The sequence below is a fragment of the Desmodus rotundus genome, chromosome 9, assembly GCF_022682495.2.
Source record: "Desmodus rotundus isolate HL8 chromosome 9, HLdesRot8A.1, whole genome shotgun sequence".
In the NCBI taxonomy this organism is placed as follows: Eukaryota; Metazoa; Chordata; class Mammalia; order Chiroptera; family Phyllostomidae; genus Desmodus; species Desmodus rotundus.
Genome location: NC_071395.1, coordinates 112,505,144 through 112,520,032, shown reverse-complemented (window position 1 = coordinate 112,520,032; position 14,889 = coordinate 112,505,144). Strand labels below are relative to the sequence as shown.

Below are 14,889 nucleotides of genomic sequence, written 5' to 3'. Positions count from 1 at the left end.
GAGGGGGGCCTCTGAGGACAAGGGTGTCCCAGGAAGGACAGGGGGGCCATGGGGCTGGGGGAAGGGCTGCAGGAGGGGAGGTCAGAAGGCATCGGAGGGGCGTTCGTGTGGGACTTGCAGCTTTCACTGAGAGCTGGCAGGGGGGACGACTTCCTGGGTGGGCTTTGCCCCTGCAGCCAAGAGGGTCTCCTGGGGAAGGGGTGTGGGGCCTGAGGAAGGGAAGGGGTTGAGTTCGTGCGGGGAGCTGGGCCCGAGGTGCTGCAGGGAAGAGCAGCCCCCGGTCAGGACACGCAGGAAGCCTGGTGCAGGTCTGGGGGAGAGAGGAGCTGGACTTCAGAAACAGGAACCCAAGAGGCCTGTCAGACATCCGGGGGAGGTCACAGTGGCTGGGGTTTCGGGGACAGGTCCAGGACCAAAGGCTGACCTGGGTGCTGTCAGGGCCGGAGCGGTTTCTGAAACCCCAGAGCAGGGGGAGGTCCACGGGAGGGAGAGCAAGTGAAGAGAGCGGAGAACAACAGCCCGAGGGAGGAGGGCACATCCGCGTGCCAAGAGCCTCGAGGACCAACCAGCACGGCACCGACCGCCACCCTCACCAGGGAGAAGCCCGTGCAGGCTGTGAGACCCCTCGCCAACCCTGTGCCTGGGGTCCCGCTCCCATGCTGCGTCCTCCGGAAACCCCCCTCACTGAGCCAGCCCACACTTCCCACTGCCAAGGGGGAAGGAGAACCTCGAATTCTCTCCAAGAAACAAAACAGAAATTTCCAAATAAGTGACAGGTGCCTCCGGCAAAGGACCCAGCAGAACTGTTCTAAGGGAAGAGCTTCTAGAAAGAGCCCTTTAGCCCCGGGAGACCTCACTGAGTGGCCGCGCTGCCTGCTGGCCTCGGTTTCCAATTCCAGGAAAGCAGGAAGACTGAGCTGACTGCCCACCCACTGTCCCCATTCGGTCCCCAGCCCCAGCGGCGCCCCCTCAGGCCTCACCTGGTGCGGGGACCACAGAGGCCAGCCGATTTCCACACTGGCTGCAGAACTTGGCAGCTTCCTCTTTGCAGACATGCCGGCAGGAAGGACACTCCATGCCTCTGGGCTGAGTGATCTCCGGGCTGAGTGATCCCCGGCCGCTGCAGGTCTGGAAGCAAAACTCTGGAGGAAGCAGCCGCCTTTATTCAGAGCCACCTGTCATGTGACCACAGTCCTGCTTCAGTTTCATTTTCTGGAAAGTGAAATTACAGCAGCTTGGAAGGTTCTGCCTCCATCGAAACCCAGCACAAGCCCCGCCCCTGTCGCTCACAGCCCCGCCTCTTTCCAAGTCCATCCGTCCAAGTCCCTCCTGTCCCCCTGACAGGGGACTGAAGAGTTGGAAAATTTTAGTTAAGGTAAAAAGTTATAAGTCTAGAAAGTAAGGTATATGTGAAAGTTTTTGCTCCAGAAACTACAGATAAGGCCCACCCTGGCTTCTGGGAAACAGCCGACCTCCGGGGCACTGCTAAAGATCACCGCCTGGGGACAAGTGGAGGCATCGGGCCTCGGTGTTCCAGGGAGGGGCAGACAACCACTCGTCCCAGGGAACAGCTAACCGCCCAGGACAGGAATGCTGCAGTTTCTTCTACCTGACCCTCCCTGAACTTCAAAACCCCTCACCGCACCTGGTTTATTCTGTTATAAAAATGTTGGCCTGGAAAGAAAAGACAAGACAGTCTGTTAGGGTGCAAACCCGCCATCTTCTCAGATCGCCAGCTGTCTGAGTAAAGCGCCCATAGAGATTCAGTCTCTGTCATTGCTTGTTGGGTTTGGTAGTGACGGGCAGCCCGAACTCCGGTGTCTTTTCCGGTTTCACCCCCAGCCCCAGCCCCAGCCCTTCAGCATCCACTGCCCTTCTGCAGCCTGGCCTCCACCACCCAGCCCACTCTGCTGGCCACCCAAGCTCTCCATCTCTCAGTGAGCCCAAAGTCAGCCCCACCCGGCTGAGCCTGCAGGCCAGGGTGACTGAGGGCTGGGACCGGGTACGAGGAAACCTAGAGACACCGCTTACCCGAAACCCCGAGATAAGACATGCAAGCCCTGGGCAAGGAGCTCACAGGTGAGGAGGACCAGGTGAGTCGCTACAGGACAGGTGCACTCACAGCCAGCAGACAGGCGGGCTGAGTCAGAGCCCACCCCCCACCAGGGACCACCTGCAGGGGGCAGCGCTGGGCTACGGTACCCCCCACACACACACCCCGCTTAGCGTTCCTACTAATGGGCAGGGGCTGCCATCTACGAAGCTGCTACTCCTGTCATCGACCATCTGGCCCAACAAAACAGCATCAGACCAAGGTCAGGGTCATGCCTGTCCACGCCAAGGCCAAGACTCGGGCCAAGGACCCCAGGGGACGCTGAGCGCGTCCAGGGCAAGAGTGGAGGCAGGTATCTTAGCTCTTGGAGCACTAAGACCCACCCGCCCAGCTCCCACCCTTTCCTTCTGGCTTCAAACCCAAGAGCTCTGCCAGAGGCGTGGTCGGGCCGGCTCCCGCGCCAGCCAGGGGCACCCAGGGTCACCCTCAGGCTGGATTCTCCCCTCTGCTCGCCTCAGCCCCCCTTCTCCCTAGTCTGTGGCAGGGCTGCCCGCCTGCTGCCCTGGGCTTGGTCTCCAGCAGCTGGGGACCTCCTGGGGGCAGGGCAGGGCCAGAGTCCAGACACCGTGGCGCGTGGTTCCTGCTTTCTCCCACCACAGCCAGGCCCCAGCCTCCACCTGGCTCTTCCCCAAGGCAGCCCCTGAGCAGCCGCCTCGGCGGTGCGGGCGCTCTCCCACTCAGAGACTGTCAGGGGCCTCTGCAGCCCGGGCCTCTCCCCTTCCCTCAGTCGTCTCCCTTCTGTCTGCTGCCCTTCTTCCCCACAGCAGGGCTCAGCGAGCCCCACGAAGGGTGCCCTGTCTCACCAGCGAAGGGCCCAAGGCTGGGCTGGGGCCTAAGGGCAGAAATACGCCCAGCCCACTCAGCTTCCAGACTTTTGCTCTCCCTTTATTTCCAACCACTGAACCTGCCAAAACTCAAAGCCCATCCCCCCACCGCCACCCGAGACTGGGTCAGGGCAGAATGGGGTCCGGGCTGCGGAGGGGGGGGTGTCCAGGCTGCAAGGGGGGGCGTGGGGGTTGTTCCTGGCTGGCAGCCGGACCACCCTGACATGCCCTCATGCTGCACCGACCCTGTGGTTCTCAAGGCCACCATCATACAGATGCCAGCCCGGCCATGACCCCCTGACCTGGGGCAGCCCTGGGTGGCCAGGGGGACCCTGGGCTCTGGGCAGCCACGTGATATGGGCGGTAATGCCGTTCTCCTCAAAGCTGCCGCGAAATAAAGACACCGCACGTTTCGGAAACAACACTTCTCCCTTGTTGCAATCAGTGAAAGGGCAGGATTCCCGGGTGGCGGCACAGCCCGGGTCTGGCCACCCCAGTCCACCGCCGCCCCGGCCGAGGCCCCTTCTTGGGGTCCAAACTCATGCTTCCAGACCCGGCGGGGGGGCCCGCGCCCGTGGCCGGGCCTCTGGGAGGGTCGCCGGGACGCCCAGAATGCTCCACACCCGCAGGCGGGGCTGAACCGGGGACCCGCGGCGAAACCGAAACCAGCGCCGCAGAAGAGTCATCCCGGAGGGGACGGTGGCCGGACACGGCATCTGGACGCAGGCGCCACGACCCGGATGGCGTCTGCCGGGCGCCACGACCCCGACCCAGAACCCCTGCGGGTCCCCGGCACCGCACCCCCGCGCCTCCGACCTGTAGGGCATCCTGGCACCCATGTGACCCGCGCCCTTTACCCACGGCCCCAGCACCACGCCCCGCGGCCCCGCTCGCAGGCAGCCCGCGCGCACCTGAGGCACCGCCCGCGCGCAGGTCACTCCCTCCTCGCAGGGTTTCGTTCCCTGGGTCCGGGTCTCCACTCTCTTCCTGCGGCTACCGGAGCTGCGGAATCCGCGCGGGTGTGACCGGAATTTCCCCGCTGGGTGGCGTGCCCCAGTGAACCCGGTCCGCGCCGCGCCTCCTTCGGTGCGCGCGGACGCGGGCAGCACCAACTCCTCCCTGCCGGGTCTGCACCTGGGTCTCCCCAGCCGCCCACGCACCTCTGAGCAGATCCCGGAGCCCTTGGCAGCCGAGGTGGGGGATGCGCGCATGTCCCCCAACCCTGTGCCCAGCACCTTGTATGGAGTCCACCACCCTGCAGAGCCACCGGACAGCAGGGGAATGGCCCAGGGGAAACCGGGCAGGTCACTGAGCTGAGTTTCAGGCCACTCGGGTGCCAAGTGGAGGTCACCCACCTGTGGTATGGGGCCCTGGTGAGGATTAAGTGACCACAGCTATGGCAGTGGGGGGTCGCTGCCCACACTAAGGGCTCCATTGGTCACTGATAACCCAGAGGCCACCTTGGTCTGGGTCTGCACCCCACCTTGCTCCCTGCCTCAGTTTCCTCATCTGCCAGCTCATAGTCCCACAGCCTAGGGCTGTCAGATAATTAATAATAATAATGCATTACCCTGGCTGGCGTGGTTCAGTGGATGGAGTACTGGCCTGTGAACCGAGAGGCCACCAGTTCGATTCCCAGTAAGGGCACATGCCTGGGTTGCAGGCCAGGTCTCCATTTGAGGGTGCGTGAGTGGCAACCACACATTGACGTTTCTCTCCCTCTCTTTCTCCCTCCCTTGCCCTCTCTCTGAAAATAAACAAAATATTTAACATAATAATGCAGCAAATACTAGTGCTCCAGACCCTGATCAAAGTGTTTGATGTATATTATCTTACTCACTCCTCACCACCCTCTCCCCTGCTCACCAGCTCAGCCCAGGCCCCTGTGAGGGGCCCAGCCCGGCCCGTTGCTCCTGCAAACGACAGGGTGATTATTATTAATAACCAAGGCCGGTTCCTGCCCCCCCCACCTCTCCGACCCCTGCTCCTTGCCCACCCTGTCCAGTCACACTGTCCTTCCTCCAGGCAGCACACAGCACGTTGGGTCTTTCTTGGAGTTCCCCTCCTACAGGCCCCCCACTTGCAGGGCTGGATCCTTTCAGAGGGAAGGGTCCACTGTCCAGGAAGATCCATCCTCAAACCCCTTAAAATCCCACCTGGACCCTAGATGGGGAGACAGACTCAGGCCCTGCCTCCTGTCTCCAAGGCAGCTGAGCTCAAAGTAAAATCTCCTTCTTTTCCCCAAAGCCGGGGCCGCCGTGCTGCTTCCTGTGAGTGTCAGGTGGCGAGCCCTCGCTCAGTGGATGCCCGTGTGCACGTCAGCCCTTGGGGCATCCCCAAAGTCACAGGGAGCCATTGAGGGGCCAGCACGGTGGGCGCGGGGCCCAGCGTCAGAACGCGCAGCCAGGCGTGGCGCGGCCTAGCCACGTGGCCTGAGAAAGCGGTTCCCGGCATGATGCGGTGTCTTCGATTGTGAAAGCCAGTGCGGCCTTCAGGAATTAGAAATCTTTTTTCAAGATCTTTAAAAAAATTAACAGCCGACAGTCAATATGACACCATTTTCACACATGCGGCACCGTGGTGACACATTTGTATAACCAGCATGTGGCCCTCCCGACTTAGACTCCCTCCCCAGAGAGACCGGGCTCACTCAGGGCGCTGCCTTTCGGATTTAAAGGCCATTTGAATGTCCCCGGGGATCGTGCCTCCATCTGCTTTTCGATGTCCATGTCCACCCCCTAGGGAAGCAGGGGAACAGTAAAGACGTTTGAACACTCCCGCGTAGGAGAGGACAGGGCCGCTGTCCGGCCTCCATGTGCCTGCACTTCCACTGGAGTCTGCACGGTGGGGTAAATGAGGCCGCAGCAGCCCTGGCGGCTCACCTCCTCCAAGGCGGCCTCCTCCAGCCATCAGAGCTCAGTCGAGCTGGGCTGGCCGGGGCTGGGAATGGGGCAGGCACGTGGAGGCGTGGACTTTGGAGCAGAACCAGAAACACTACTGTCCAGCCGTTCGAGAGGAAGCCGCTCAGAGGAGGAGGCCTGACGTCCCGCTTCCCGAGACGTCGGTCCGAGGCACGGTCAGCGTGGGCACAATTTTGACAGGTGGTAGATGGGAGCCACCAAGTGCTCCGAAGTGGAGGCTGTGGGGCTCCAGGTGCCAAGAACCTGGCAGTCAGTGGCCCTTTCAACAGGACGGCTAAATCACAGAGACAGCCAGCACCCCGAAGAACCACGTCAAAACCCGTGAGTCCACCTAGAAAAGGCAGAACAAAGGTGTCCCACTCTACGAGAAGGGCCCTTCCTCCCCTGCCTGATGGCGATGCGGTGAGCGTGTTCACTGAGACGTCACAGGAGGTTTGAAAGCAATAAAAAAACCCTGTGACATCAATAACATATAAATGTTCTGATGTGATTAGAAAATGACCAAAGACAAGGACAACGGAAGGTGTGGTTGACTTTGTGGGGCAGAGCCAGAAGCAGACGGAGCCAACCAGGTGGAAGAGGAGGATGGGGTCCTGGGATGAAGGAAGGAAGGGGAAGAGGCAGCCTGGGGATTTGACAAAGGCTTCACATGCCACCACCTCCAGCTTTGTCCCTGAAAAGACGGTGATGTGGACACGGCAGGCCTGGACACCTGCTCCTCCTGGCCTGGTGTTCACAAAGGGCCCGGTCCTCCTGGGGAAGGTCTGCCGGCCGGTCACACTTCTCGGGCCAGGTCAGGACATCAGCAGAGGAGGCTCTCGACGGGGCCACACCATCCACCCATGGAGCCAGCCGTGGTCCAGTAGATGCTGGGCCATTCAAAATGTCCTTGATCTTGTAGCAACCATCAGTGTTTGTAGAGTGGGTCTGCGGACGCCACACACCATTGGCCAGCCTGGCTGCTCCCGTATCTAGGAAATCCTGGGTCGCCTGTAGGAAGGATGGGGTCCTGCCACAGTGTGGGGCCAGCAGGGAGGCCCTTTGCCAGGCGGGAAATGTGGCAGGAGGCCGAGAACCAGGGCTGCTGCTGCTGCTGCGGGGGGTCCAGCCCACAGCCCCCGCCAGCCCCGGGACCCAGCGGCTCACAGCAGGCCCTGTGTGACCGGGCGGGCTGCCCAGAATGCCCCATTTATTCCGAGCCGCGTCAACAAAATCGAACAGAACAATGGGCTTGTGTCCTGGCTTCGATGGCACCTACTTAGCAGCCTCCTCCAGACCCGAGTTCCAGCTCCAGTTGTCCCTGCGTAAGGGCAAGGGGGGAGGGGAGAGGATGCAAGCGGGACAGCTCAGTCTGGGCTAGGCTCAGCTGCAGGAGCCCCATTTCTGGGCCTGGGTGTTCTTTCTGTCTTTCTTGTTTTTTTTAAATATTTTATTTACTTATTTTTAGAGAGGGGGAAGGAGAAAGAGAGGGAGAGAAACATCAGTGTGTGGGTGCTTCTTATGCGCCCCGTACTGGGGACCTGGCCTGCAACCCAGGTGTGTGCTCTGACTGGGAATCGAACTGTTGACTCTTTGGTTCACAGGCTGGCACTCAGTCCACTGAGCCACACCAGCCAGGGCTAGGTTTGGATGTTCTTGACTGCAGATCCTGCTCTGTGAGCCCCATGGGGTGAAAACTGTCCCCAAGCCCATGTTCCCAGGTGAGAACAAGCGGGGGCGGGCTGGGCGCACACACCCTGGGCTGGAAGCATCCCGGTCCGCACAGCCTTCTGGGAAACCACGGTGCTGTCTCAGTTAGGGAGACGGGCCAGGCGGGATGGGGAAAAACAGCACTGAGCAACTCCACGGCTCCGGGACGGCATCCGGCCTGCCTGTCTGCTTCTCTCCTGTAGGGACACCAGCCGTCGGGCTCAGGAGCCACCTGGATCCAGGGGGATGTCACCTGACCTTTAACTACATCTGCAAAGGCCCTGGTCCCAGATGTGTAAAGGCCACGGTGTGTAAGGGGCATCCACCGCAGGCTGGATAGGGGAAGTCAGCACCGCAGGACCTGGGCGCTGCCAGAGGTCCTCGCAAAGGTTCTGCCACCTGGCACCACCCGAAGATTCATCGGATCTGGAAAAACTGAGGTCCTTCCAGAGGATTAAAATTGTTTTAAAAGGCGGGGGTGGGGGGCAGCTCTGAATTTACAGCGTCAGAAGCTGACTTCACGAAAGGCGGATAAATCCGCAGACTTTATACAGATAACCAAGTTTCCAGCAGTGAAGAGTTTGCGCTTCCCACCCAGGGTAGCCCAGCTCTAAGCCAATGTTCTTTCGAAGCGACAACGGTCCCGGCCCACCCTGTGGCCTGAGCGAGGCACCCCTGCTCCCACAGCACACTCCCACCCCCGCCCCTGCACAGGCTCTGCTGCTCTCTGGCCTCTCGGGTGCGGCCTGCAGGGGTGCAGCGGCCCAGCCCAATGCGGCCACAGAGGTCACAGGCAGGGCGGGTTCAGGCTGCAGGGACACAGCCTCGCCCAGTGTCCCCACCCCGTCCTGCCCTGGTTCAGGTAAACAGACAGCTGTGGCATGGGGGGGACACTCGGCTGCTACTGCAGCCCAAGTCCTTGGGTCCTCCCCCACCCTCCCCACCTCCCTCCCTGTCCAATCAGCAGGGTTCCTGCCGGAGCTACTTCCCCAAAGACACCCTCTGTAGTGAGCCAGACCCCACGGGGAACCGGCCAGCAGCGCACCCCACGTTCAGTGCAGGGAGGGGAGGTGGGGAGTGATGCCGCCAGCAGGTCCCTTCACACAGCGGCAGCTCCTTCGTGACCACACACCAGTGGCCGATGGTCTCGTCTCCTCCCTCTACCCCATGCCACGGGCAGGGCCAGGGACAACTGCCCCGGGGCACCACAGCCTCAGTGGGGTGAGTTTGCCCGAAGGAGCCCAGGGGCCCCGCTCTCCTCTCTTCCGGGTACCCGTGCGGCTCCCCTCCAAGGACCAGGTGGGATTTAAGGCGTGCCTGCGAGGCAGGCTGACCGGGCACCAGCCCACGCGCAGAAGCCCATGGAGGAAATTACAACACGAAGCCATGTCTTTTCCATTTATTATCACAATAAATAGCTCACAGCAATGACTGCAGGAAGGGGGGCCCACAGCGCCACGGCGGCCTGAGCCCACGCCCGTGATGCTGAACACGCGTCGCGTGCTGGGGCAGGGGTCTGGGGCCACTGCCCAGGTGGACGGGACGTGGTTTTTACGATAAGCGTTTATGGTTTTTACAAAAACACCAAAGCTATGACGTTTTTTAATTTAAAAAACACAGAAGTAGCTTCGCGGACACCGTGTGGTTGGGACGCCTTGGTTCTCTCCCGAGAACAGCCAGACACTGTCGTCCAGACCAGAACCTTGGAGATGAGGCCCCCACCCCCCTACCCAGGGAGGCGCTGGGCTGCTGGGCCTCGGCCCAGGGGCCAGGCGGCCGCACCGGCTCCTTCCTTTGCCGTGAGTCTGTCTTGCTAGAAGGCTCTCTCTAAGCCACTCTTCACGATGGGGCTCACGCCCCAGGACAGTAGGGGGGTGATGCTTCCATCGTCCCAAAGGAAGCCAGTGAGGCCCCCCTGTGGGTCTCCACGCCCCTTTCCTCCTTCCTCCACACAGGGTCACCCGCTGCAGCTTCCTCAGACCCTCCGGCCAGCCTGGCACCCAGCCTCACCAGGACAAGAGCCTTCTGCGAAACTCTCCCAACCTCGGCGTCCCCTCGGTGGCCCGGTCAGGCCTTCAACAGGGCCACCCTGTGTTCCGGGACAGACTCGTCACTGACGTTGTAGGGCTGGGTCCCTGCTTCTTGACTCAGGAACTTCTCTGCAAAGGATGGCGTTTCTTAGAGGAAGTGAGCCTGGGTCAGCCCGCAGGCGGGGACGGCGGCCCAGCTTCAGGGTCCCTGGGCCACATCCACACACCTGTCATCACCGCCTTCCCTTCCCTGCCTTTCTGGTGGGTGGGGGGCCAGCGTGTCACCCGCCTCCCAACGAGGGGCGTCTGGGCTGCTTCCTTCTGGCAACGGCTTGGCTGAGGCTCGGCCACCACACCGAGCCGAAGCAGCCAGACCCAGAGACTCCTATGCCCCGTCTCACGTGGCGTGCTAGGGGCGGCAGAGCCAACTGTGGCGGGAGGAACAGGACAGCGGTTCCCGCCGTGGGGGTCCCTGGACAGGGGACGAGGGGATGTTCTGGAACGAGGGGATTTTCTCCACCTGCTTGGTGGATGACCAGCTGGATCCCTCGGTCAGAATTGAAATGGGCGGGGCCTGCGCATTTCTTTGTGTGTAAAGTGACCCTCTTCGGAAGATGCACACTCGAGAAATGACCCCCAGCACCAGAGGGCCCCTGACCGCCCATCCCTCGTGTCCCCGTAACTGGACTCCAGCATCCGACCCTCCTGGCGCCCGGAGCCCCGTCTGCCACCCCAGCCCACACTGTGGGAGCACCGGGCTGTCTTGCCAGTGACCCTGCCTGCACCCACCTGCTGCTTCCATGGTGGGGAAGTGCCAGACGCCCTTCAGGTCAGCGGACAGCAGGGCCTGCAGGATGGACCCCTGTAGGATGGACAGGTGTGAGTGCCAGGCAGGGACGCCCCAGCTGTAGCCCAGGGGCAGGCCAGCCACTGGCTCAGCAACAGTCTCTGGGCCGACTCCCCTGCCCCCACTCAGGGAGCTGGAGAGAAGACCGCCTCCAGAAGAGGGTGTTAAGAGGGGTGTTTTTAAATAAGCACTTTCTAAAGGACACGAAGGCGTGTGCCCCGCAAACGGCACACAGACATCCCAGGTGGAGGGGCCACCGTCCTGGCCATGCAACTTTGGACAGTCACTTGACTCCTCTGGGCCTCAGCCACCATGGCCGGTCTGGGAGTGGCCGGGACCAGCTGCTGCCGGACGCCCACCTGCAGGCCGACGAAGACGAGGGTGACGCCCGCCCTGTCGAAGTCCTCCATCAGCTCGCTGAGCCCCAGCGCCACGGTGGAGTCGATGCCGCAGACTCGGCTGCACTCCAGGATGGCGGAGCGCGGGGGCGATGCTGCAGGGACAGGCGCGGTGGGTCACAGTGGGCAGAGGTGGCCCTGGCCAGGGGGCCCAAGACAGGAGCAGCAGTTCCCCTCCGAGGGACAGCCAGCCCTTCTCTCCCCGAACACCAGCCCCCAGGAGGAGGAGCAAGTCCTCATGGACCAACGTCAGGGAAATGTCACCCTTGGTCCTGGCTACGTGGAGAAAGCCAGCGCCCCCTGGAATGACAGGGGCAGACCTGGCTACAGGGGACACTGCTGAGACACCGCTGACCTTGTGGGCTGGATGAGCGAGCCCTTCCCTGACAGCCAGGGCAGAGTCCTGAGGCTGGGCAGCAGGCTGGGTGCAGAGGGGACAGCGGGAGCTTGGGGGCGACTGCAGCCAGCCACGCCTGGGCCACATACCTTCCAGAGCCCGGCTCACCACCACCTTCCGGAGGGCCTCGATGGCGGGGAAGTGCAGGCCGCTGGCCGGCTGCAGAATCAGCACCGGCCCCTCTCCATCCAGCACCTGGGGACAGTGGCCAGGGAAGGCAGTGAGTCCTGCAGGCCAGACAGTCCAGCAGTGCCAGGTTCGGGGTGGGACGGGGGGACGGGGTACAGAGCCAGCCCATCGCCGCCCCATGCAGTGGAGCGCCCCGTGTGTTGTTCCCACCCACTAGATGACCCATCACTCAGCAGTGCCTCATGTCACAGCCAGACCAAAAGCTGAAAATGCAGGGCCAAGGGGTCCTGCCCACGGCTCGCTTCTCCCCTGAGGCCCAGGGCCAGCAGGCTCCCCTCCGGACCTGAATCTTGGGCCTGGCCGCAGAGTACAGGAGAATCAGCGCGGACACCAGGGTCCCAGCCAGGATGCCGTACTGCACCTCCCAGAAGCAGAGCAGGAAGGTCACGGCCAGGGGCAGCAAGTCCAGCCCTGGGGGAGATGGTGAGCCGCTGAGGGGCCGCTCCGCATGGAGCTGGGCTCCCAGCTGCCAGCCAGCATGCGTGGCTTTGCACGCACCGAGCGGAGGCGTCACAGACCCCAAGCAGCCCCCAGGCCCCTCTGGCTGGGGACCCGGGACTCAGGAGCGGCCGATGGCCACGCGGGCTCAGGGACACGTCAGAGGCAGAGACACTCCCTGCCTAAGCTGGGGGCAGCTGAGGCCTTCCTGGTGGGGCCTAATCTGCCTGCTCTCTGGGAGGAGGCCAACAGGGACCAAGGAAGAAGGGACGTGGGGACAGGGCCAGGCCTGGGAAGTGAGGGTCCAGGAGACTCGTGACTTCTCTGCGCTGCAGGAGGGGGTCCTGGGGCTGAGCGGGCAGGGTGGGGGTCAGTTCCAGGTTCGACCTCACAGCTTGCACAGACGGGCCCCCACACTCTGTGCTACACATTTTTGGGCTGCTTGAAATTGGGGACAGGATGACACTTGAGCAGCCCTGCCCACCACAGCAGGTGACCTAGTCACGGTCCCTGCCCTCCAGGACTCCTGATGGGGGCGGGGCTGGCGAGGAAGACGAGGAGCTGCAGAAACTCCTTCACTACTGGGAGAAACAAATGCTAGTTCCAGTGAAGGCTCTGCTGGCTCTGCTGGGACACGGGACCCTGCCGGTCACCCCAGGGGAGGGGAGGCCTGGCACACCACGGTGCTGGTTTAAGGTGCCCGTGGAAAGAGGCAGCCTGACCCGCGGCCCTGAGGTGACACCTCCAGCTCCAAGCGGCCGCTGTGGTTCAGAGGGTGGGGACGGTTGGGGCCCTCGCAATGACAGGCGAGAACTACGCACTCTTCACGCGCCAGAGTGTCCCCACGATCGTGGTGTCCACCAGGGGGGCCACGGCTGTGATGATTACGGCCGCCAGAGCGGCCTTAGGGATGAAGTAGAAGACCGAGGTCAGGTAGTCCAGCGACAGCAGCACCAGGACGCCTGCAGGGCGGGACACCGCTGACTGGGGCCCTGCCTCACCTCCCGCCAGGCAGGTAAGCCACCTCCCGCCCCCCCCGCCCCCCCCCCCCCCCGGGGACACCGCTGGGCGCCAGGCCGACTGCACTGCGACCCCTCCTTTCTCCCGTGTCATTGCCTGGGCACAGGGGACTCAGTGTGGGGGGCTCACCTGTCACCAGGCCACCTGCTGGGGTGCACACCCCAGACTGGGCGTTCACGGCCGTCCTGGAAGGCAACACACGGACCCATTAGTGGCAGTCAGAGCCAGGGAGTGACTGTCCACACAGGCAGCTGGTCTCTGGGGACAGGGGTGCCCTAGTGGGACCATCAGGACACCCAATCTTAGGAGAAAATGGAGTTTTGGCGTCCCCTCATCAAAGGGGGACTTCCCGGACCCAGAACAACCCGTAGGTCCACCTGTGAGAGACCCGGTCGGAAATCCAGACCCCCCACAGGACCCGCAGGACCGGCCCCCCTGCCGTGGGCTGAGCCGTGCCCCCTCCACCCCCCATGGCGAGGCCCCAGTGCAGCTCCACAGTGCGCAGCTGTGCTCGGAGACCAGGCCTTTGAAGGGGGGCTACATTAAGACAAGACCCTCGTCCACTCTGACTGGTGTCCTTCTGAGAAGAGGGGATCAGGACTCAGAGAAACCAGGATGGACACACAGAGGGATGACCACGCTGGGGACACGGCGAGAAGGCGACGTCTGCCAGCCAAGGACAGAGGTGTCGGGAGGAGTAAGCCCTGCCGCACCCCAACCCCAGCCTCCAGGGTGCCGGATGGACGCACCCCGAATGTTTCTGGGTTACCCTTTAGCATACGGCCAAAGAAAACCCGACAAGACCCTGAGCGGAAGCCGGGCAAGCCTACCCTGCCCCCCAGATGCCGGAGCAGACAGGCCAACTTGTAACCGGGAGAAGGAAGCAGGGCTGGGACGGCGGCTGGGACCAGGGCCCGGCCCGGGAAAGCTGGATCTGGGAGGGGGACAGCACCTTCTGGCCGGGACCAGGGCCACCCCAGAGGCACAGAGGACAGCAAGCACTCACCGTCCGAAGCTGCCGGTGACCGGGAAGGACGAGAAAAAGGAGCCCAGCATGTTGGTCAGGCCTGGGGGGGACAGGAAAGAGGTGTCCGTTTGAGGGAAGGGGCATGGCATGGAGCAGAGAGAGGTGGGGGTGGTGGGAAGGAAATGCAGCCAGAAGGAAACAGGAAGACAAGGCACGGGGGACCTCGAGAGGTGCCCCCTCCCTAATGCTCCCACAGGGAAAGACACACAAACGCAGTTCCCCAGGCGGACCCTCGCTCACTAGCCTTGGCTGTGAGTGAACACGGTGGAGACGGGAGCCCTGCCTCCAGGAGGGGGACCCAAGTGCACAGACAGGCCCCACATGTCGGGGAGTCAGCTGCCACTTGCCGTTCTCCAAGTTGAGGGGCGGGTCATGGCTAGCGAGCTGTCTTTCCTACATAACGCTGATTACCCCGCACTGACCAGAACCTATACCCGGGGCCTGGCCGGGACCCGAGAACCGAGGACATCAGCTCACGTCTGTCCATCGGCCCATAGTGCCTGTGTCTCATCCAGGGACCTTCCCAATGGCCACCGTCTTCCTGCCCCACGGAGCTCACAGCAGGGACCCAGGCTCAGGTGCTGCTGGGGTGGGGTCCACTCAGAACCAGGCCCTCGTGGGGCCTGTGGCTCTCGTCCTAAGATCGGGGTAGACAGCAGCAGACGTGGCCCCAGCTCCACAGGACTCGGGTAGGGACCCCTCCGGGGTCTGGAGAGTCTGTGTCAGTCGCCTGCTTTGTGCTGACTGAGAGCCGCCTGCCTGGCACCCCCGGGCCGCAGGCAGGGCAGGCCGCCCTGGCTCATCACCGCTGCCTGGGCTGCGCCCCACACCCCCTGCTCCATCAGGGGCGGACTCTGCTCCTGGCGGACGTGAGAATGAGCAGCTCTGCAGGCTCCCCAGGGAGCGTCTGCTGGTGTGCCCGTTGGTCAGTCTTTCTCTGTCTGGGGGAGCGATTCCTGGGACACCCCGATTCCACCGACCACCTGGAGCATCCCT

The 14,889-nt window shown here is 62.8% G+C and overlaps 2 protein-coding genes across 8 annotated transcripts in view; both read right to left on the bottom strand.

The window, feature by feature from the left end:
• Positions 1 to 3,917, bottom strand: part of RNF213 (ring finger protein 213) — an 81,822-nt gene extending 77,905 nt beyond the window's left edge. For 3 of the 4 annotated variants that reach the window (XM_053930744.1, XM_071219430.1, XM_071219429.1), the window contains exons 1-2: positions 3,849 to 3,917; positions 981 to 1,212 (exon numbers count right to left, since the gene is read on the bottom strand). In XM_053930744.1, coding sequence (XP_053786719.1) covers positions 981 to 1,077 — 97 coding nt within the window. In that variant the 5' untranslated portion in view covers positions 1,078 to 1,212; positions 3,849 to 3,917. Of the gene's footprint in view, positions 1 to 980; positions 1,213 to 1,645; positions 1,672 to 3,848 lie in introns of those variants that run through there. The other variant, XM_053930743.2, reaches the window with a different exon arrangement.
• A 5,014-nt stretch (positions 3,918 to 8,931) lies between these two features.
• Positions 8,932 to 14,889, bottom strand: part of SLC26A11 (solute carrier family 26 member 11) — a 17,552-nt gene continuing 11,594 nt past the window's right edge. For all 4 annotated transcript variants that reach the window (XM_045190207.3, XM_024553777.3, XM_053930651.1 and 1 more), the window contains exons 10-17: positions 13,873 to 13,933; positions 12,996 to 13,051; positions 12,668 to 12,808; positions 11,692 to 11,819; positions 11,309 to 11,414; positions 10,784 to 10,917; positions 10,367 to 10,439; positions 8,932 to 9,706 (exon numbers count right to left, since the gene is read on the bottom strand). In XM_045190207.3, the coding sequence (XP_045046142.2) occupies positions 9,615 to 9,706; positions 10,367 to 10,439; positions 10,784 to 10,917; positions 11,309 to 11,414; positions 11,692 to 11,819; positions 12,668 to 12,808; positions 12,996 to 13,051; positions 13,873 to 13,933 (791 nt within the window). In that variant the 3' untranslated portion in view covers positions 8,932 to 9,614. The remainder of the gene's footprint in view (positions 9,707 to 10,366; positions 10,440 to 10,783; positions 10,918 to 11,308; positions 11,415 to 11,691; positions 11,820 to 12,667; positions 12,809 to 12,995; positions 13,052 to 13,872; positions 13,934 to 14,889) is intronic.